The sequence below is a fragment of the Lissotriton helveticus genome, chromosome 3_2 (assembly GCF_964261635.1).
Source record: "Lissotriton helveticus chromosome 3_2, aLisHel1.1, whole genome shotgun sequence".
Taxonomy (NCBI): Eukaryota; Metazoa; Chordata; class Amphibia; order Caudata; family Salamandridae; genus Lissotriton; species Lissotriton helveticus.
In genome coordinates, this window is record NC_136062.1 from 485017959 (window position 1) to 485039886 (window position 21928).

Here is a 21928-nt window from a genome sequence, read left to right on the forward strand (position 1 = left end):
GATGAGGAGGAGATTCTCCTGAGGCAATGGAGGAGGCGTAGGCGTCCTGGGCCTAGAAGGCGAATAGGTCGGAGAATATTCAGAGTCCGAAGTCCTAACCCCTTCTCCTCTTCTCTTCTTCTGCGCAGGCCTTGACGAGGATGTTCACGAGGCCGACCTCTTTTCAGACTAGCGCCGGCGCCGCCGCGACCGGGGGCTCGTGGATGCAGAAGACAGGCTGACCACTGAGGCAGAGGACACAGTCCTGGCCCTTGATCGCCTCCTCGATGTCGATTTCTCCTTCCTCGACGTCGAACGTCTCAACCGCTGGCCGCATCACGCAAGAGTGTGGGGTAATCGGAAGAGCGATGTCGCCTCTTCGACTTCTTTTTCGAGTGCCTTGACTTACCAGAGGACTTTGAGCCCAAAGAGTGGTGGTGACTCGTCGAGCGACGATGACTACAGCCCCGCGGGGCCGACTGCTGGAGCTCAAGCCGCTTACGGGACCGCTCCCGCCTAGCCTTCGAGGTCAAGGCCTGGCAGTCGGGGCACAACTTGTCATCGTGGTCAGCACCCAACAACAACCCAATCACCCACTTTAACACACAACTGTCTCGCACCCTTTCTCAAGTTGTAACTACTTATCATCCTTCTTTGTCCTCTCTCCGCATTATCTTTCACTTCATTGCGATCAAGCCAAACTACCTCTTTTCTACACAACCAAACTAACAAGTTACTTACCTTCGGTAACGCTTTTTCTGGTAGATACAGTATCTGCCAGTGGATTCCTCACCTTGTGAATATCCCCTTGCGTCAGCAACATTCGGAAATTTTTTGTAGCTTCGCGCCAACGTGGGCGACGTCACAGAGGCATGGCATCGCGCGCGACTCAGATGACGTCACCGACACCATAAAAGGCCCACGCCGGCGTGATGACATCAGTTCCGCCCTTTTTTCCGTGCCTTCGAGGCACACGGACGGACCGACAATAGTAGATATATACACAGTACACAATAGTCAAGATAACACGCACAGTGTAAGGACAATGCAGTAATTCAAGAAGAATAACATACATTAAAACATTGCCATTATCTAAGGTATAGAAGAGTGCACAACGGGGAGGAGGGTGGGCATGTGAGGAATCCACAGGCAGATACTGTATCTACCAGAAAAAGCGTTACCGAAGGGAAGTAACTTGTTCTTCTGATAAATACATCTGCCAGTGGATTCCTCACCTTGTGAATAGAGTCCCACAGCAGTCCCCACTCCCGGAGGGTGTCCACTCTCCTATACCAGAAAATCTTGAAGGACAGAGCGGGCAAAATGGTCGTCCCTCCTCATCGCGCTATCCAAGCAGTAATACTTTGCAAAAGTGTGGAGGGAGGCCCATGTCGCTGCTCTACAAATGTCCTCTACAGGAACACCTCTAGACAAAGCAGATGTTGATGACTTTGCTCTAGTAGAATGAGCCCTTATACCCTCTGGAGGTTCCTTACCAGCCAGGGCGTAGCAGATCTTGATGCATAGAATGATCCATCTTGAGAGTGCGCGCTTGTGCACAGCTCGTCCTTTCTTGCAGCCAGCAAATCCCACAAAGAGCTGGTCATCCACTCGATAGTCTTTAGTTCTATCAAGGTAAAAGCTCACCGCCCTCTTAGGGTCCAGACGGTGAAGACGCTCCTCCTCCTTAGAAGGGTGAGGGGGAGGATAGAAGGTAGGTAGGGTAATGGACTGTCCTAGATGGAAAAGAGTAACCACGTTAGGCAGACATGCAGCCCTGGTCCTAAGAACCATTCGTTTAGCATGAATGGTCAAGAACGGGGGATTAGAACTAAGAGCTTGAAGCTCACTTACCCTCCTTGCCGAGGTAATTGCGACAAGAAAAACAGTCTTAAAAGACAAAAGTCTCAAAGGACACCTGTGTAAAGGCTCAAAAGGAGAACCCATTAAATATGTAAGGACTAGGTTCAAGTCCCATTGAGGCACAATAAAGGGAGTAGGCGGAAACTTACTAGTTAAACCCTTTAAAAATCTCAGTACAACGGGAGATTTAAACAAAGATGGTTGATCCGGTAAACAGATAAAAGCTGATAAAGCAGATAAATAACCTTTTACCGTAGCTACTGCAAAACCCTGCTGTGCCAATGAAAGTGCAAACTGAAGTATTTCTGACAACCAAGCTCTCAAAGGATCAACAGAATTCTCTCCACACCAGGATACAAATTTAGACCACCGATAAGAATAGATGGACTTGGTGGAGTCACGCCTAGCTGATAAAATGACATCCATCACATCAGGTGGAAGAGAAAAGGAATTCAGGTTGCCCCGTTCAATCTCCAGACATGAAGATGTAAGGTCTGGAGGTGGGGGGTGTAGAACCTGCCCCTCCATCTGAGAGAGGAGGTCTGCCCTGAGAGGGAGACGGAGCGGCGGGTGAGAGGAGAGGTGGAGAAGATCTGTGTACCACACCCTTCTTGGCCAATCTGGGGCGATCAATATGACTTGGGCCCGATCTTGGCGAATCTTCCTCAGAACCCGAGGAATCAAGGGTATGGGAGGAAAAGCGTAAAGGAGTTGTGAATCCCAACTCAACTAAAACGCGTCCCCCAAGGCTCCCTGCATCGGAAACTGGAGACTGCAGTATGACCGGCAGTGAGCGTTCTCATGAGTGGCGAACAGGTCCACCCGAGGAGTTCCCCACGTCCGAAAGAAGTGACGAACTACCTCTGGATGAAGCATCCACTCGAGGTCGGCGTAGAACTGAGACTGTCTGCACGCACGTTCAGAACTCCGGCCAGATGATTTGCTGTCAGACAAATCTGATGGTCCTGAACCCAGGACAAGAGCTCCGCAGCCTTCTTATTTACCACATGGTAAGGCGCCACATCTTTAGAAGGAGCATCAGATACCAGGGGCAACTACCATTCTGGAGAAAATTCCAGCCCACTTGCATCATGCAAATCTTCAAAATAATCCTCCTGAAGCTCTCCCTCTTCAACCTCAGCGTCAGCCTCTCTAAAACTCTTTTCCTCCAAAAGGCGCTGCGCTCTACGTCTCGACCATTCTATACGAACCGACGTCGTCGGATCCGGTAACTACTCCAATGGAGTCGGAGCCGCCTTTGAATGAGGAGATGGAGCCGCCTTTGAATGAGAAGCTGGAACTGGCGTCGATCTCCTAATTGGATCACGTGGCCGCTCCGGAGCCAGCGAAGCCGTGAACGGAGTCGACGGCCTCATTGGCACCGAGAGATGCCATGGTGGAGTCGGCGTCGGCATAAACGGCAGGAAAGGAGCCGGAGCATATGCCTGAGGCACACCCAGATTATAAGCCAATGGACCCATGGGACCAGCAGGTGCACCAGAGGTGAACATTGCTCTCGCATAAACGCCATACATAGCGTTTAGAAAATGCGATGGGTCCTGCCCAGGACCAGGAAACTGAGGGAGAGCCTACCGGCTGCTCCCGAGGAGGCTGCACCGGATTCAACTCCTCCTGTTCCTCTTGTTCTTCGGGACGTCGTACTGGAGTCGTCGACCCCTGAGGAACTTCTCCTTCATCATGCTCCGAAGACTGATTCGGATCCGGAGACGGATTCGACACCGGAGCCGGTGAAGGCTCCCGAGACTAAGGGAGTAGCCTCACCTTCTGGAGTACAAACTGGAGAGGGAGAAATCATGTCCTGATGTTTGAGAAGAAGACTTGAGTCAGACTGCCTGTCGGAATGGTGTCTCGAACTGTGCTTCTTTCTAGATGAACCAGAAAGATGACCCGAAGCAGACTTAGACGCCTACCTCGATCGGGACCTCGACTTCGTATGTCTCGATCTTGATCTCGAAGTCCTCCTGGCGTCCTTACCCTTCATTTTGGCAACTAAAAGTTTTGCCGCTCGTTCACGAAGAGCCTTTGGGTTGATTTTTGAACAGGATTGACAACCCTTGATGTCGTGTCCCGAACCCAGACACCATAGACATTCCTGATGAGGATCGGTGATGGACATCATCCTCCCACATAAATCGCATGGCTTAAAACTGGTCTTCTTAGTTGACATCCCGATGGAAGACAGCAAAACCAAGCAGATACAGAACGAAAGTTCACAATAGTAACAAAGTAACTATCCGTAACACAGAAGATCCCAAGAAACCGTTCGCATCGACGACGCGGAAAAAAGGGAACTGACGTCATCACGCCGGCGTGGGCTTATTATGGTGTCGGTGATGTCATCGGAGTCACGCGCGATGCCGTGCCTCTGCGACGTCGGCGCGAAGCTACAAAAAGAAATTCTGAATGTTGCTGATGCAAGGGGATATTCACAAGGTGAGGAATCCACTGGCAGATGTATCTATCAGAAAGGACACTCCTTTTTCCTTGGTTCTCTTCCTTTAAGGAATACAGAAGGAGCCACACCAGTTGCCGAGTGTTGAGTGACCCTATGTGTCCACATTATTTTTCTTAATTCATGCTTCCAGAATAGGCCATTAGCAAGAGACAACTGAATGTTCTCCATGATGATCCGATTAACCCTTTCTATAAGATTTGCTTGGGTCTGAAAAGAGATTCTCATGAGCAATACCCATCCTTTTGAGATAATCTCCCATTTCCTTCGAGACAAATTGTACTCATATGTCAGACACCAAGGAGGCAAGAATTCCTTCCTCAAGAACAACTTTCTAAAAACATAACATTAGCAGTGTTAATCTCACCCATCGTTTCCACCACAAACCATTTGGAATGATAATCAACTAATACAAGAATAAACCTATCTCTTGTTCCTTGCTTGCTGAACGGACCAATGAAATCAATGGCTAATTTCTCCTAGGGTCTCGACGGGAATTTGGTGCATTCCAAAGGAGGTGGACGTACTAGTTTAGTTTTATCACTGTTTACACAAAAACAACAATCTTTCACTTTAGCTTTAACATCACTATCAACACCACGCCACCAGAATGATTCCCTGACTGCGTTTAGACATGCCTTGTCCAGGATGACCTTCATGGACTATGTCAAGAACTTGATTCCGTATTCCTTCAGGAGGTACCAACTGCCACTTCATAAACTTTCCATTGCTTACACTCAACTCATCGCGAACTTCGAAAAATTCTCTTAATTCCGCATCTTTACTATCGTCAAATTCCCATCCTTCAACAATTTTAGATTCTACCTTCAACAGCACTGGATCACACTCCCTGGCCTTATTCCACTCTTCAGAAGACAAAGCCATCACTCCTCTATTGATATCAGCATCGCCAACAATATCATTACAAATTTCATTGCAAACCACACATAGCCGCTTCCGTGCGTCCGACGGCCCCCGTCCATCTGACGTCACGGAAGGTGTTAGCGGAGGATGGCCGTCCAAACATGCGCACGTGTGGAATTTTCCAGCCCAACGGGGGAATTCCGGCCACTGCAAAGCAGTTAAGGGCATCCTTGAAAAATAATCAGCAATTACATTTTTCTTTCCTTTGACGTACTGAACTTCAAAATTAAATTCCACGACAGACAACAACCACCTAGAAATTCTGGGTGTTACACTACTTTCTGACCACCTTCCATCTTTAATGATGAATAATGGTTTATGGTCAGTACGGACCATGAAGGAAGTCCCCACAGGTAAAACTTAAAATGACTTAAGCCCCAACAAGCTTCCCTTTCAATAACTGAATAAGATCCCTCTGCACCCTGTAACCTCCTTGAAGCAAAACCAATAATGCTTTCTTCACCACCCTCTACTTATGATAACACTGCTCCAATTCGGACCCCACTAGCATCCGTAGTTAAAGTTTTACCAGTAACTTCATAACGCCCAAATGTGGGTGCTTCAGAAATATTTTTTGTAGCCGTTCAAAAGCTTTCTTACATTCATCAGACCATTTATATCCTACATTCTTCATGTGGCGACGAGGATGGGGGCCTTCACAGGTTTCTTGACAATATTATGTAGATTAACAGCATCCCAGCACAGAGTAGCATTTAACATCACCGGTGCTCTCCATCAACTGTCCCCACAGAGAATCCTCATGAGAAAGGATTCCACAAGATAACTAAGCAACAGTAACCATGGCATAAATGGCAATTAAGACATCTCTATACTGTGGTAATGTCAACTGCTGAGGCAGAGTTCAGACATGTTTCCGCAAAAAAAAAGCAGGTTAGGGGCATAGTCTTGCAGCAGGTCCCAGAACTCTGTGGCGTGTTGGGTGAGTGAGCAGCATACATGCGAGTGTGGAGTGTTGTGTGGGCAGGTCACGGACTGTGCGAGTGGGCTGGTTGTTTTATTTAGATTACTCTCACCTAATAAAATCTTTAGAATGATGCCATCTAAATGAATGCGACTCAACTGCGGTACTACAACGTGCAAGCAGGGATGTGGTAAAGCTCCCAAAGTCAGACGAGCATATTTAACTAGTCTATCAGCCTTTCGCCCACATGCCACTATCTTTCGTAGAGCTCGCCAAAGTGTTCGTTCATCCAAACAATGGCTGTGCTAACACCTATGGCGAGTAGTCTGCTACAAGTTCTTGTATTTCTACATTTCAAGGTGTGAGTGTGCAAAATCAACATGTATTCTCAATTGACATTTTCCTCATTCTGGTTCATACTGGTCATGTCTCGGACTAAGTGGAAAGTCTCACAATGTAGGCTAATCAGTGGTCAACCCTTTCACATCCCCATGAATTTACCACTGAATCAGAGTCTCCGCCCCTGGTTACAGCAAGAGGTTCTGCCAGAATGCAGAAGCATCCGTTTCTATACTGAGGGCCGATGCGGAGAGGAGCCAAGCCCAGCTGATGAGTTTCTTAAAAGGGAACCGTCCCCCGACAGATAATCACAGCTTCTCCGCTGAAAGCAGATTTGCAGTGCACTGAGCCCCAAGAAACTTCAGAGGCAAGTTAGGTACTCCATGGTCCCGTACCATGGCACATAGAAGTCTTTAGGGTGTTAGGCTGCTAGAACATTCCAGTTAGAAATGTTCATAATACTCCCGCTGTCAGTGACCTGCATTGGAGCGGTTTAAATTATATTCTATGTGGTTATTACACATGTACTAAGCAACAGGATGAGACTGATGAAAAACTCTTAAACATGTATGGTATTTTCCCTTACTACCATACTGGTGTATGCTATTCTAAATAACAAAATTGGGTTTGAATTACCACTGAATCTCTAATCCCTTTATGGGACACCACACCAGCAAGTCTTTCAAGTGGAGTTGTGTGAGGCTACTATAACCTAGACTTTCACGCTCAAGCACTGGTGCACTTAACTAAGTTTAGGGACCTGTGGGCGGGAAATACAAAACTTGTAGAGCTAGGCCAGAGACCAAGTTTATGCAACAATGGAGACCTAGATCACGCTCTTGCCCTCAACAGATACTAGCCCTACAATCATCTCTAGCGTGAGCTATGAAAAGCTGGACATCCAGCTGTTTATATTTTTGGGAATTAATGCTTTGAGTCAAGACACCATAAACAAGCACCAATCAATCAGGGTTCTTTTTGAGCACGACTTCTCCCCCATGAGGATCTCACAGAGCTGAGTGGGGGAGGGGTGATGGCTACGCGGTTCAGTCAAAGCGCTAGGTCTTGCGGTACTTCCTGAATGGCAGAAACAATGGGGTTTGCCTGAAGTGTAGAGGCAGGGAGTTCCAGGTCCTCGCAGGGAGGCAGGAGAAGGGTTTTCCTACAGCAGAGGTCTTGACAATCGGTGGGATAGTGGCCAGGGCCAGTTGGGCAGAGTGGGTATGTCTGGTGGGAGTGTAGGAGAGGCGGTTGTGGAGGCAAGCAGGTATGTCACTGTGGAGGGCTTTGTAGACGTGAATGAGGAGCTTGAAGGTAATTTTTTTGTTTATAATGTTTATAGGTAGTCAGTTTAGGCCTTAGGTGACAGGTGATGTTGCTGTGGCATGGGAAGTTCAGGATTAGTCCGGCCGAGGCGTGCTGGATGTTCGACAGTTTCTTTAGGAATGAAGCATCCTAGGACCGGTTTCTGGCTATCAGCAGTCATCAGTCAGGATAGCTTGACACCAGTGGCCTAGTGAGCACGGGACCCACGTCTGGGCATACCCTTCCCTCATAGAGCGAACAGCAAAACACACAAGATGATCGGCGGAATGTTGCACATTGGAAAAACATTCACCCCCAGCCACAGATCTGGGTTTAACCCATCGTTATTTTGCTCACCACGCCACCCCAGTTCAGACATGGCCATGTCTGAACTGGGGTGGCGGAGCGAGCTAAAGAATGATGATGGATTAAACCCAGACCCAGATCAGTTGACTGGGGGTGATTGCTTGTAATGTTCACCACTCCGTCCATCATCCCCTTTGGTTTTGCTTTGTTCGCCCTAAGTTGGCAGGGTATGCCCAGACGTGGGTACCTTGCTCACTTTGCCACTGGATTCAAGTTAGCCTGGCTGATAATGGCTGATTAGCCAGAAACCGGTCCCAGGATGCTTGTTTTCGGTCCAGGGAAGACATTGTTTGGCAGTTCCGGCTGGACTGCTCCCATGAGGCACTGGATCAGACTGATTTGCATATGGCCATGTCTGAACTGGGGTGGCGGAGTGGGCTAAAGAATGATGGATTAAACCCAGATCAGTTGACTGGGGGTGAGTGCTTGCAATGTTCAACACTCCGTCCATCATCCCCTTTGGTTTTGTATTTGTTTTAATAACCAGTATATTTTGTTTTTTAGTTACTGTAGTGCTCCGCATGAAAATGCACTACAAAAGGAGGCAAATGTGTGGTATGTATGGAACAATATAGCTGCATATTAATCAGGAGTGTACCATCCTGGAGAACTCATGCTCAGTGGTGGAAACATCACTCTGGACTCCGACCTGGACCCTTGAGTTAGCAATCTTACAGATCTACAATGGACGGATTGTCTTAACCCTTCAGCTTGATGCCCTCATCAAATCTACTGTTTTTGATCACACCTTCGATACAAGTTAAACTTTACAGCCAGACGACTTGCAGGACGATCTCTTTCCATGTCCATGTATAGCACAACAGACAGTAAAATCATACAAAATATATTCTTGTATCTGGATTACTTCAAAAGTTGAGAAGTCTTTGAATTGTAATATAGGGAGGTTAACACCTCTGCAATGAATGTGAGAAAGTATAAGAAAAGCCATTTCATGTCCATGCTTAGAAGAGAGGATAATGTGAGACTGACCTTCACTCCCTTGAGCTTGCACAGAGTATGTAGAAGAGTCTTTAGCGTCCTTATGGGGAGTTCCGCCTTCTGCTGCTTCAGCTTCTCTTTCGGAAACACTTTCATGAAGTTGTGGATGTCTAGCAGGATTTTATCCAAGTTGAGATTGTTAATTGATTCAGGCAGAAGCCGCACCATTCTCCAGAGACACTGAAAAAAGAACAAACATTAATGCAACAGTTGGCACTCCTAAGAAGTAAGGTGGTGGGGACATTGAATCCTATTTGGTGCAACATCCAAACCATTGCTATAGATCACGACAGACGTATACTTGTGTGTTGAATGGCACAGACCTGTAGTTACAGGATATGCACAACTACTGCGGACGACCAAAATAAGCCATGACAATGCTAGTGACTGGGCTAGTGTTACACTGTGTGTGAAGTAGCATGCAAATAGCTCATACCAAAGAATCAAACTGTAGAAAAGTTTTGAATTTTTTTGACAATTTATCCAAGTAACTAATTCCAGGTGCTAACATCTGTTAGTACTCGCGTTTGGATATCAACAGATTAATCACGGACACAAAAAATTACCCAACTTTGGTATCTTCCTGATGGATCAGCCATCAACTCACAGAATATTCATAGGTAATTCACAGACATCAAGAATGCATCAGGAAAACTCAATATTTCTATGAATTGTGATTCTAGATCTTTGGGTCTATGGTTTTGAAGCTCTATATATTTGCTTTAACAGGATTTATTGTTGCCTTTCACTACTTTTAGGACTACACCTTTTATTAAAAATCATTGATGCTAAAAATAATAAAAATTGGAACCCATTAGAAAATATAATAAGACACCACCCTAGAAAACTCTATACAGAAAGAGTTTGTTGCTCCGAAGTGGTGATGGCGAAGATGCGCTGCAATCGGTCCTCACTTTCAAGAACACCGGAGACCAAAGCAAACTGAGAATAGTCCTACCCCATCATGAATAGCAGGTAGCGCCGATGGGCCTGCAGGGTGGGTCGATGGAAATTTGCATCCTGTAGGTCCAACGCCACCATTCAGCCTGCAGGGCAGTAAGAACTTCCTGCCATAAAACAGTCAGTTGTTCTGGGTATTGTGCGTTTAAATGGGCCTCTGTAATATTGAGAGCATAATTGAGCCAGTCAAGAGCTTATGACCGATCGAATGAATATCAGTTGAACTATTATTTGACCATCTCTAGGTCTGATTTAGGCATTGGTGAGTGCATGGGTTTACATGCACACCATGATGAGGGGATTTGGGGAGGGGGCTGGAGGAACAAAAATTTCTAAGGTGCTAGTTATTTCATAGCAAGCACCACAGGCCCACAGGACTGCTAGTCAGAAAATATTTTCATAGCGAAAGGATCTCAAATAGACGGTTCTCAAACAACTAGGTGTGTAAGGTTAGGTTCACGCTGGGTAACAGATGTGGAACCACAACGACCACTCAGTCCCTACCTTAAACCTCACCCTGTTCCATGGTAAGACAGCTAATCAAACCTTCCATCCTAAGTTTGGGAGAAGTAGGGAGCTAATGAGTCATACCACTATGAGGCTGCAACTTACCTTCATGACTAGTTCAGAGAACTTAGGTGAACTAGCTGTGGACAGTAGGCTATCCTGGAGCAGCACAAGCAGAGCACTGAAAGAAAGAAAAAGATCTACAGTAAAGCACCTGTTCAATAGGAATATAACCTTAACGACACGGGGTGCATGCAGGATCAGGCAACTGCACCTTGGCAACAGTTTAAACTGGTCAGCAGCAAAAGGTAGCAACTATTGATGTTACCAGGCAATCACATAAGTCACAATCTTTTATGCATAGTGAATAGCTACCACTTTAAGAAACCGGTACACGACTGTAACCAAACGTATCCATATTTGTTTTCTTCCATAGGTACACAAGTACAAGTTACACACATTTGTAAACAAGCTTTCTGGTGGATTTTTGATCTAACGAATAGTTTACCTGTCGGTGTAGTTTTGCAGCTTGAAGATCTTTCTGGATTCTCTATGCTGTGCATTATTCCGCGGTCTAGTGGTTGGGTCCGGAATTGTAGTCTTTTCTTTGTGGTTTTTTTCTTAGGCCAGGTGGGCTTCGACGTCCCACCTTTTGGTGTCCTTCCTGTGACGTCGGCACGCTTCCTGCAGAAGCTCCCACCCTTGGGCGCCATCTTCGGATTCTTTTTTCACGTTTGTGTTCTGTTTCTGAATTGTATGGCAATGTTTCAGTAAGTTATTTACCGCTTTATCCTTCAAGATGTCGGTTTCAGTATTGTCCCTGTTTTACAACCTCTTTCTCCAGCCTCATCTTTATGGCAGAGGTGGGTGGGTTCGCTAGTGAATCCAGAAAGATCCTAAAGCTGCGAAACTACACCAACAGGTAAGAAACTATTCGTTTTGCAGCGTGAATCTTTCTGGATTCACTATGCTGTGCATAGACTTTGTAGCGGTTTGTTATATTTGTGGAGGTTGGGTGGAAGATGAGCTTTTGTTGTTGAATAGATGTTGAAGAACCTTCTGCCCTACTTGTGCTTCTTTGTTCATTTGTATATCCGCACAGTAGTGCTTTGTGAACGTGTGAATTGAAGCCCATGCTGCCGCCAGGCATATGTCCTGAATGGGTGTGTTAGCCAGGAAGGCTATTGTTGCTCCCTTTTTCCTGGTAGAATGGGCCCATGGCCCCTCTGCGAGTTCTTGCCCTGCTGGTTTGTGGCAGAATTGTATAGCTTGTGCGCTCCATCGTGCAATCGTTCCCTTAGTAACTGGTTTTCCCAAGAAACTGTCTGCGAAGGACACAAAGAACTTTTGTTTTCCTGTGTTCCTTACTTCTCTCTATGTAGTGCATGACTGCCCGTCTGGCGTCCAGAGTGTGCAGTGCCCTTTCGGCGTTTGTCGTAGGTTTCTGGAAGAAACTTGGTATTTGTATCGTCTGGTTGATGTGGAACCTTGACACCACCTTTGGCATAAAGTGTGTGTCCGTTCTCATCACCACCCTATCATTGTGAATTTGGATGTAGGGTTCTTGTAGCGTTTACGCCTGTAGCTCGCTCACCTTGCGCAGCGAGGTGAATGCCACTAAGAATGCTGTTTTCATAGTTAGCGTTTGTAGGAAGGCCTTATGAATCGGTTCGAAAGGCGCTTTCATGAGTTCCGTCAGGACTAAATTGAGGTTCCATACTGGTGGTGGCACCCTCTTTGACGGTGCGATCCTCTTTGCACCTTCCAGGAATCTTTTTACCATTTGTGATGTAGAGAAGCTTTTGCCTGTTTCTCCTCTTGTGTAAGCGACTATCGCTGCCAAGGAGGAGCAGCGAGGATGAGCTCAGTTTTGCCTCGAGCAGGTGCGTGAGGTATTTAAGCACTGTTGAGTCCTTTGTCATCTTTTTGTGCAGCTTTTCCTTCCTGCACCATAGTGTGAACCTCTTCCATTTAGCCACATAGCACCTTCGCGTGCTGAGCCTTCTTGCCTCTCGAAGTACCCTCAGGGTGCTCTCAGGTAATTTCAGGTGTGCAAACTATGTCTTCAGGAGACAGGCTGCCAGGCTGAGGCTCTCTGGCTCTGGATGCAACACCTCTCACAGACTTCAGGAGGCAAGTCAAAATGCCTCAACTGTCGCCGCTCAATCTCCACGCATGGAGGTTGAGGCTGGACAGGTTTAGGTGGAGGACAGTCCCCTGCTGCTGCGACAGAAGGTCCTCCTGAAGAGGAAGACGAATCGGGGGATCGACTTACATGCGGAGTAGCTCGGGATACCAGTATCTGCGTGCCCAGTCTGGAGCCACAAGGGTGACTTGGGCCCGGTCGCGCTTGATCTTCTTCAGCACTTTGGGCAGAAGTGGTATAGGCGGAAAGGCGTACAACAGACCGCAACTCCACTCGCGACGAAAAGCGTCTCCGAGCGAGTGCTGCCTTGGAAATTCCAACGCGCAGAACTGATGACATTGCGCGTTCTCTTCGGTGGCGAATAGATCTAACCAAGGCTCGCCCCACTGCAGAAAGAGGCCTTGCGCCACGTCAGAGTTGAGACGCCATTTTTGATCCATCATGCACCGACGGCTGAGTTTGTCCGCCCTGGCGTCCAGAGAACCTGCCAGGAGTTGAACCACCAGGGTCACACCCTGATGTTCCAGCCACTGCCAGAGGCTCAGAGCCTTCTGGCAGAGGGTCCATGACCCCACCCCGCCCCGTTTGTTGCAGTACCCCATGGCGGTGGTGTTGTCCGTGAACACCTACACTACACTCCCCCGGACAGAGGGGAGGAATGCCTTCAGTGCAAGCCGGATCGCCCGCAGCTCCAGAAGGTTGATGTGGAGCCGGGACTCCGCCGGAGACCATAGGCCTCTGATCTCCGCCTCTCCCATGTGGCCTCCCCAGCCCTGGAGAGACGCATCCGTCACAACTACGTGCTCCGGTTGGGGAAGGGAGAGGGATCTGTCGTTGACCCAATCGCGGTCCTGGAGCCACCACTGCAACGGTCTTGCAGCGCCCTCCGAGATCAAGACATGGTCGGACAAGTTGCCCTGATGCTGGGCCCACTGAAACTTCAGGTCCCACTGCAGAGCCCGCATCCGCCACCTGGTGTGATGCACCAGAAGGATGCAGGAGGCCATCAGCCCCAGAAGCCGCAGCGTCAACTTGACCGAAATAAAGGCTGAAAGATCGGTTATCAGAGCCTGAATATCCCAAACCCGCGGTTCGGGAGGATAAACCTGAAACTGCACCGAGTCTAGAACCGCTCCGATGAAGAGGAGCTTCTGAGAGGGGCACAGGTGTGACTTCGGCTCATTGATGGAGAACACCAGCTGGTGCAGGAGGTCGGCTGTAGTCTGGAGGTGGCTGACGACTGTCTGGGGCAAGCTCGCCTTCAACAACCAGTCGTCGAGGTAGGGGGAAGACTAAAACCCCTAACCTGCGCAAATGAGCTGCGACCACCGCCATCACTTTCGTGAACACCCGTGGGGCGCTGGTAAGGCCGAAGGGGAGCACGGTAAACTGAAAGTGTTCGTGGCCTACCGCGAACCGCAGGTAACGCCGGTGGGTCGGCAGGATGGGGATGTGGAAGTACGTATCCTGCAAGTCCAACACTACCATCCAGTCTCCAGGGTCCAGGGCAGCTAAGACCTGAGCCAAAGTCAGCATCTTGAACTTCTCCTTCCGGAGGAAGCCGTTGACATTCCTGAGGTCCAAGATAAGGCATAGGCCCCCTCTGCCCTTCTTGGGAACCAGAAAGTAGTGGAATAGCAACCACACCCGACTTCTGGCCCAGAAACGCACTCTATGGCCCCCTTGGCCAAGAGGGCCGTAACTTCCTCCTGCAGAAGTCGCAAGTGATCCCCCGACACGCGGTGGTACTGCGGTGGCATGGCTGGAGGGGTCGCCTCGAAGAGGAGGGAGTAGCCCCTTTGGACGATTTGCAGCACCCACCTGTCCGAAGTGATGGTGCGCCAGTGGAGGAGGTGATGGTGAACCCTGCCCCCCTCGGGCGTCAAATGGGCCTAAAAGCTCGGACTAGGAAGGCTTTGAGGCGGATGCTGCGGGGGTGGATGTGGACTGGCCTCGCCGTTGTCCCCGGGAACCTCCATGGCGGTTACCACGTCCGCCATCGCGCTGGATGATAGTCTGCAGCCCGTGGCTGGCAGGACGTGTGGGGGCACCCCTTCCATGGCCACGAAAGGAGCGAAAGGCAGCAGTTTGCTGGCGCGGAGCCGACAGGCCCAAGGACGTGGCCATAGCCTTGGAGTCCTTAAAGCGCTCAAACGCACTGTCTGCCTTGTCGCCAAAAAGGCGACGGCCATCAAACGGCATGTCCATAAGAGTGTTTTGGACATCGGCCGAAAAGTTAGTGGAACTCAGCCAGGCGTGGCGACGAATCGCCACCGTCGTTGCCATCGCTCTGCCCAGCGAGTCCGTGGTATCCAGCCCACAACGGATAGAATACCGTGCTGCATCTTGACCCTCCGCATGGGCGAGTTTAGTCCGGGCCTCCTCCAGACATTGTGGCAGCACGTCCGCGACCGCATCCCACAGAGAGTGGGTATAACGGCCCAAGAGGCAAGCGGTGTTAACTGACCGCAACCCCAAACTAAGGGAGGAGAACATCTTTTTGCCATACTGTTCGTACCTCTTGGATTCACGATCGGGGGGAGCCGCCGGGAATGCGGTCTGGGAGTTGGAGGCCTGGATGACCAGGCTCTCGGGGGTGGGGTGGGTCGACAGAAAGCTAGGGTCGTCCGGGGCCGGGCGGTGGAGTCTGGCCACGTTCCTAGCTATAGGAGGACCAGTAGCGGGCCTGGACCAGGTGCCCAGAAGAACGTCAGATAAGGCCTCATTAACCGGCAACGGAGGCACCGCCGAGCTTGCTTGCGGTTTAAGGACCTCAGTGATGAGGTTAGTCCTCACGGCACACAGGGAGTTCAAGGCCTTGGCCGCCCGCGTCAACACTGAGAAGTTTGCCTGGTATATGATGTTCACTATTCTAGCACCTTGCACCAGTCCAAATAACCCTTATGGTGATGGTTGTAAGTCAACCTTATAGACCAGCTATCCTAGTGGTAGCGTGGACAGGACCGTCTTAGGCTAAAAAGACTCTTGAGGGCGTGTAAAGCCAGCTGTTTTACCATATGTAACCCCTTGAATATCAAATCAAAGGACACCACACAGGATATATATAAAATATATATGTATTTATTTACTAACACACTCCTCTGAACTCTTTATGAGATCAGAGGCCAAAGCAAATAACACGTTACTTAGTCAGAATACGTTAAGTTGCACAATTTATAGTTAGATCCTAGGGGCGAAGCAAACCATATATTAAGAAAGTGGTATAAGTACCACGTCACGAGAAAAGGAAAGGCCTAGGGCATTGCTGGGGCTACACTATCTGAACCTTAGTTTAGGAGTAGGAGTCCCACAGGCGGCGCGTGCAGTGTCTTTACACACGCGCGTGAGTCAATGCAAAATCAATGGGAACTTAGAAGTTAGAAAAAGAAGGATTTAGGACACTTCCGGTCTAGCTAGGAGGAAACAACTAAAAACCTAGACACTTGGATAGTCAATACCCTTGGGAGCATTGAAGTACTCGCGTTACCTCACCCACGGACGGCGGGTGCATAGGTGTGAAGATGTGTCGGGTTTCATCGTTGAAGCCTATGGAGACCTGGAGAAAGATGCTGCAGGCGACCAGGAGGAAGATGTCCGGGTGGATCCAAGGGTGGATCTAGGATGAAGAGGACCTGAAAGCAGAGGGGACAGAGTCTGGGTCACTAGCCAGTGACCGGGTGGAACCAGGAAGGAACCAGACGACGTCGATGAGCAATCAGGTGCTGTCGTGAAGCTGGTCTCTTCAGCCACGCGGACCAGGAGGCGTCGAGGACGACCAGGTGCTGGAGGCGAGCTGTCCCACGAAGGTTCTCGCAGATGGAGGGGTCGACTGTCGGATTGGAGTCAACAAGCCTTGTTAAAGGCAACCCACACAGGATTCAAAGAAGGCTTGTGGTGCAGACCAGCAAGGTCTGAGGGGCCTCACCTTTGCAGGGAGGCTGGGGCCAGTCTGGAGCAACCAGACCAGCGAGGTGATTCAAAAGGATTGTCGTCACAGAGTCTACTACCCAACGGGCCAGCAACCGGACAACGCGTCGAGCAGAACACAACCAGAAGGGCCCCATGCAGAACTCGTGGAGTGTGGAGGGCTGATCTTCGGTGCAGGTGGAGCTCGGATTCAGGGTTTCTCAGTCCCCAGTGCACAGCTTCGAGCATGCCTCAAGAGCTGCACAGTTAGCAAGTTGCAGGCTTTCCAAGATCTCCGGTCCCACGAGTCTCAGCTATGCTGCAGTCGTGAAGAGAGGGTCAGAGAGGTCTGGAAGTCTGGGTCTTGTCAGGCTCTGTGCTCGGGTTCCGGCGGGAACGTCGACAAAGCAAGCCGTTGATTTGCTGGAAGGTGCCTGGTTGCCCAGGGTGGTCACTCCTTGGCCACCAGGGAGATTCTTCAGTAGAACGTCGAAGGTCCAGAGTTTCGTGTCAAGTTTCAATTCAGGATCCAATCTAAAGTCTCAGGACTCAGCTCCTACCTTTATACAACTATAAGGGACTGGATTACTTTCTAGGTCCCTCCTATGGGTGGGACCAGGAAGGGGGGTGGTTACACCCCCTCTCCTTTGTTCAGTTTCGCGCTGGGGCTGGAGTGCCCCAGCAACTGGTTTGAACTAGGGTATGCGTGGAGCACCTAGTGTGCCCCAGGCAGTGTCTCAATCTATTCAGCCCTCCCTGTCCCAATACACAAAGTCCTGTCTGGGGTGGTGCTCGCACCTCTCCAGGCAGGAAACCTATTGTCCAAACCTCCGTGACTGGAAGGACTCCCAGCAGCAGGAGGTCAGACTTGTGTCGGAGGCAGCAGCGTACATTTTGTGATGCTGAGGCTCTGGTTAACTTTAACCGGGATAGTCAGAACTAACATGTCTTCTCCCTCTGGAAGGGTGGAATGCTACCCCCGTCGTCAGAATTGGCGAGGGGGTAGTATTCCAAAGCGTACAACACCTTACACGACATGTTTTGATAAAGCCAAACCAAAGTTAGCATTTAACCGCGAGGTTCATAATGCACTTAAGAGTATATGGTATGGCAATATCATAGAACAGCTATAAGGACATGGTTCCGAAAGCTGCAGAGGGGCTCAGCTCATGCTAGAGCACCATCTCACACATAACCAGGCACTCTGCCTCCAGGATTGTTAAGGCCTGCCATAGGAGTGACTTATAGGTTACTATGTGTCTATATTTAAATGTAGATAGAGGAATACTATACAAAACAAGGGGTGATTACACAACCTTGCCCCAGCTGAGTGATCAGCCAGTTGTGTCTGTTTGAGTGGCCAGCCACGGGTGGCATGATACATGCTGCAGGCCCTGGTAGGCCTTGGTTCCACACATGCCCTGAATACCTAGGGTACACTTCTGCAGGGGCTGACAAGGTGAACCAATTCCCAATTGTATATGTACCTAGAGTACATGGTGTAAATTTAGAGAGAGTGCATCTGGGCTGTGGGTCTGATTAGCAGGCCCACAGTCACATCTAAGTCGAAAACCAGTAAAGCAAAAGCAAAAAGTGGGGGTTACCATAGGAAGCAGACCCTACTCTCCTACAAACACCACACTGTAGGTAACCACCCCCTCCGTAGCCACGGTAGGAGGGGAGACAAAGCCAGTGTCGGGCGAAGTGTCCAGACCACTGGCATCCCCAAGCTCACCTGTCCAGTCCTGATAAGACTAACACTCACGTGCCAGAGTGTAGGAAGGTAGATCCCCGACTATGGTTGCCCCCAACTTTTTGCCTTGTGTTTTGCTGGTTTTCTAACTTAGTTGACCTGGGGCCCTGCTATTCAGGACCCCAGGCCTACTGCTCTCTCTGTAAAATGGATTCCATGTACCTTAGGTACATATCTAATTGGATACTGAGTCACCTTATCAGTCCCTGTACAGAGTACCTTAGGTGCCCAGGGCATAGGTGTACCCAGGGCCTACCAGGGGCTGCAGCATGTATTATGCCACCCCTGGCTGGCCATCCAAATCTGACACAACTGGCTGCACGACAGCTGGGGCAAGGTGGTGTAATCACCCGTTGCTGTAGATATAGTATTCCTATATCTAAACCTAAATGGACATACACAGATCTCCTATCAGTCACTCCTATGGCAGGCCTTAACAATCCTGAAGGCAGAGTGCTTGGAATCGTGTGAGATAGTGCTCTGGCATGAGCTGAGCCTGTCTGCGGCTTTCGGGATCCATCCCTTAGCCGTTTCCATGATATCGCATACCATATATATATATACAGCAAAGATGGCCGCCTGGTAGGAGCCAGCCACCGGAGCTCCCAGGGCTGAGGATAATACCTGCAGGAATTATCCCAGATAGCACGATCGCCATCGGGAGAAAAACGAGTAACTGGAGTATCTAAGAGTAACTGGATCAACTAAAAGTAACTGGATTGTAAACTGCCACTACTTCTCACCTTCCTGAGCTGTGACTGGACTGGACGCCGGAGCGGTTGGCGGAGCCCTGGACTGCGGGGCACCCACTGTCCTCACCGGAGCTGTGGCGGAGCCCTGGACTGCGGGGCACCTACGGTCCTCACCGGAGCGGTTGGCGGAGCCCTGGACTGCGGGGCACCCACGGTCCTCACCGGAGCTGTGGCGGAGCCCTGGACTGCGGGGCACCTACGGTCCTTACCGGAGCTGTGGCGGAGCCCTGGACTGCGGGGCACCTACGGTCCTCACCGGAGCTGTGGTGGAGCCCTGGTCAAGGGGCGCGAACCTGCTGGGGACACGGGCGTCACAAGGATATCTTTAAAGACGTCCGGCAGGTGAGAGGGGCTGGAGCAGGGCATCATCGGAGGGTCCTCCTGCCTCTTGCCTGCACCGGACGACAGATCCCAGGGCGGGACGGTCTGCCGCAGTCCCCGACGGGACGAGACTGGCTCCGCTCGGGAGGTCGCTCCTGGAAGGACACGCTCACAGGGAGCGCCGCGCTTGGAGTACTGACCGCCTGGAGTACTGACACCCCCAGTCGCCCCCCCATGCCTCGGGATGCGAGCGGGAGCGGAGCTGCGGCGGGTCCAGGGACACTGTGATCGGCCACCAGTCTTCTGACAGGAGGCTGTGCACAGAGGGCTGCTCTCCCTGCACCTTTGTCGGCCCCCTCTCACGCGGCCCGGATTTCCAAGGGTGCTGTCGATTTTCCCCGGCTGGGGTGCATCGCCATTGTCCCCCTTTGTGCAAAATGGCGGGGGCCATAAAAGGATCAACTATCCAGCAATAAATCATACCACCGCCCCTAACTCGAGGATGCATTCCAACGAGTTCAAGGGGTATTAAAAGGAGATAAGGCTCTTCCTCCCTCCAAGCTGCAACCAGGAAGCAGAGACACAGAAACAGGACTATCTCGCCCTCAGCAAAATAGGAAAGGGACAAAGGACTAACAATACTTCCTTATAGTCTATTCTGGCAGACATCTTGAACAGCAGCAGGAAAAAGTGTTCAAGGGGCACCATAAAGAAGTTAAGTCTCGCTCCTCCCCCCAAGCAGCAACCAGGAAGTAGCAACACTGAAATAAGACTAACTCGCCCTCAGCAGAAAGGGAAAATGGTCATCCCGAACATTGACAATAACTGACAAAGGTCTAACACTGCTGTCTGACTACATACTATTGCGGCAACCATCCTGAACAACTTGCTGAGCTGCAGTAATTGCCAAAAAAAAGGTATTTACATCACCACACACTCGAGTACATTGTTTACCTTTCACATATCTATGTACCTACACCTCCGGGTGATAGAGTCCATACCTTTACTGCAGTATTAGACTCCCACGTGTACCTGGATATATCCACCTACACTTAATTCACGCTGCACCTATTGCACCTATCTCACGATGCTCACTAGCGTCACCTGACGCTTTAAATTGCAGTGGACATATGTTTTTGCCACAATATTTCAGCAGTAATATACGCATAGCTGATTGTTTATATATATAGTTATATATCTATGTATGCTGCTCCCTTTGCCTTCTATGCCTATAATGCACCTAGTTGCTAATACATATTGAGCTCACTCACTAGTGCCTCCTCTGTCCCTGTAACACATGGTCTGCAGCTATCTCATGTGACCCATGTAACATACTGTCCCACTAGTGCCCTGTCTGACACCTGTAACATATGGTCGGCAGTCGCCTCTTTTGGCCTATGTAACATACCGTATACAGGCATTGGTATTTTGTTTGCATCCATCTGCGATCCTGCACATCTCCCCTGCTTAATCTCCCACACCCACCCTGCACCTTCCTAACATGGATCACTGCGGCAATCACACATTTAAAAGAATCTACCCACCCGCACTCACAAAAAAAGCTGCTAAACGCTTTAAACACAACCTCCTGAGGTCCCACCCTGAAAGACCCTTTGCCGACACCTACTTCTCTCCGGCTAAGGGATCCCTGAACACCGATATCATCTTCCACACCGCACGTAGAGCTCAATGGAGAAAAACCTTCCAGGCCTTGCTCAACGTCTCCACCATCAGGAAATCCGCTCATGGACTCTCACTCTCCATCGCTCCATCCAATCGCTTCCCTGGCAGTACAGCCATTACTATTTACAATAACGGGATTGTTCTAATTCAAGCCACAGACAGGAACCTGGAACTACTAGACGACCTGTTCCCCACTTTCAAAGAGCACCTCTCAAATCGGCGGCCCTCCACTCATACCCCAATACAACTGAACCAGAGCCCCTCACGTCCAACTAACGTCTCAGAACGACCCACCGCCTCTGACCCTCACAACGCGACTCTATGTCCTCCCAACTACCCCTCCAATCGCCCCACCCTCGCCACCCCCCACACCCGCGCCGCACCTAGCTCCCCCATCCGTGTCCTCTCTCCCCCCACTCCCTGCGACCCCCCTCCTGGCCCCCACTCCTCCCTCATCACCCCCCACCCTACTCTTTGCACTCAAACAACTCATGTCAGACACACCTCCCTCAACATCTCCCCACTCACTCCCTGCACTCCCGCCACCCCTAGCCCGCACTCCTCACTCAACGGCGCCCCTTCCAGTCTCTGCACTCATCGCACTCCAGACCTACACCCCTCCCTCAACATCTCCCCCCCCACCCCCACCCAAAGAAATACTGACATACACCCCTCCCTCGACATCTCCCCCCTCACTCCCTGCACTCCCGACACTCCGAGCCCCCACTCC

General features: G+C 50.0%; 1 protein-coding gene across 6 annotated transcripts in view; it reads right to left on the reverse strand.

Annotated features, from left to right (window-relative positions):
- CKAP5 (cytoskeleton associated protein 5) overlaps nt 1-21928 on the reverse strand; it is a 722261-nt gene that overhangs the window by 89070 nt on the left and 611263 nt on the right. For all 6 annotated transcript variants that reach the window (XM_078684427.1, XM_078684424.1, XM_078684429.1 and 3 more), the window contains 2 exons: nt 10743-10818; nt 9162-9350 (listed from right to left, as the gene is read on the reverse strand). In XM_078684427.1, the coding sequence (XP_078540553.1) occupies nt 9162-9350; nt 10743-10818 (265 nt within the window). The remainder of the gene's footprint in view (nt 1-9161; nt 9351-10742; nt 10819-21928) is intronic.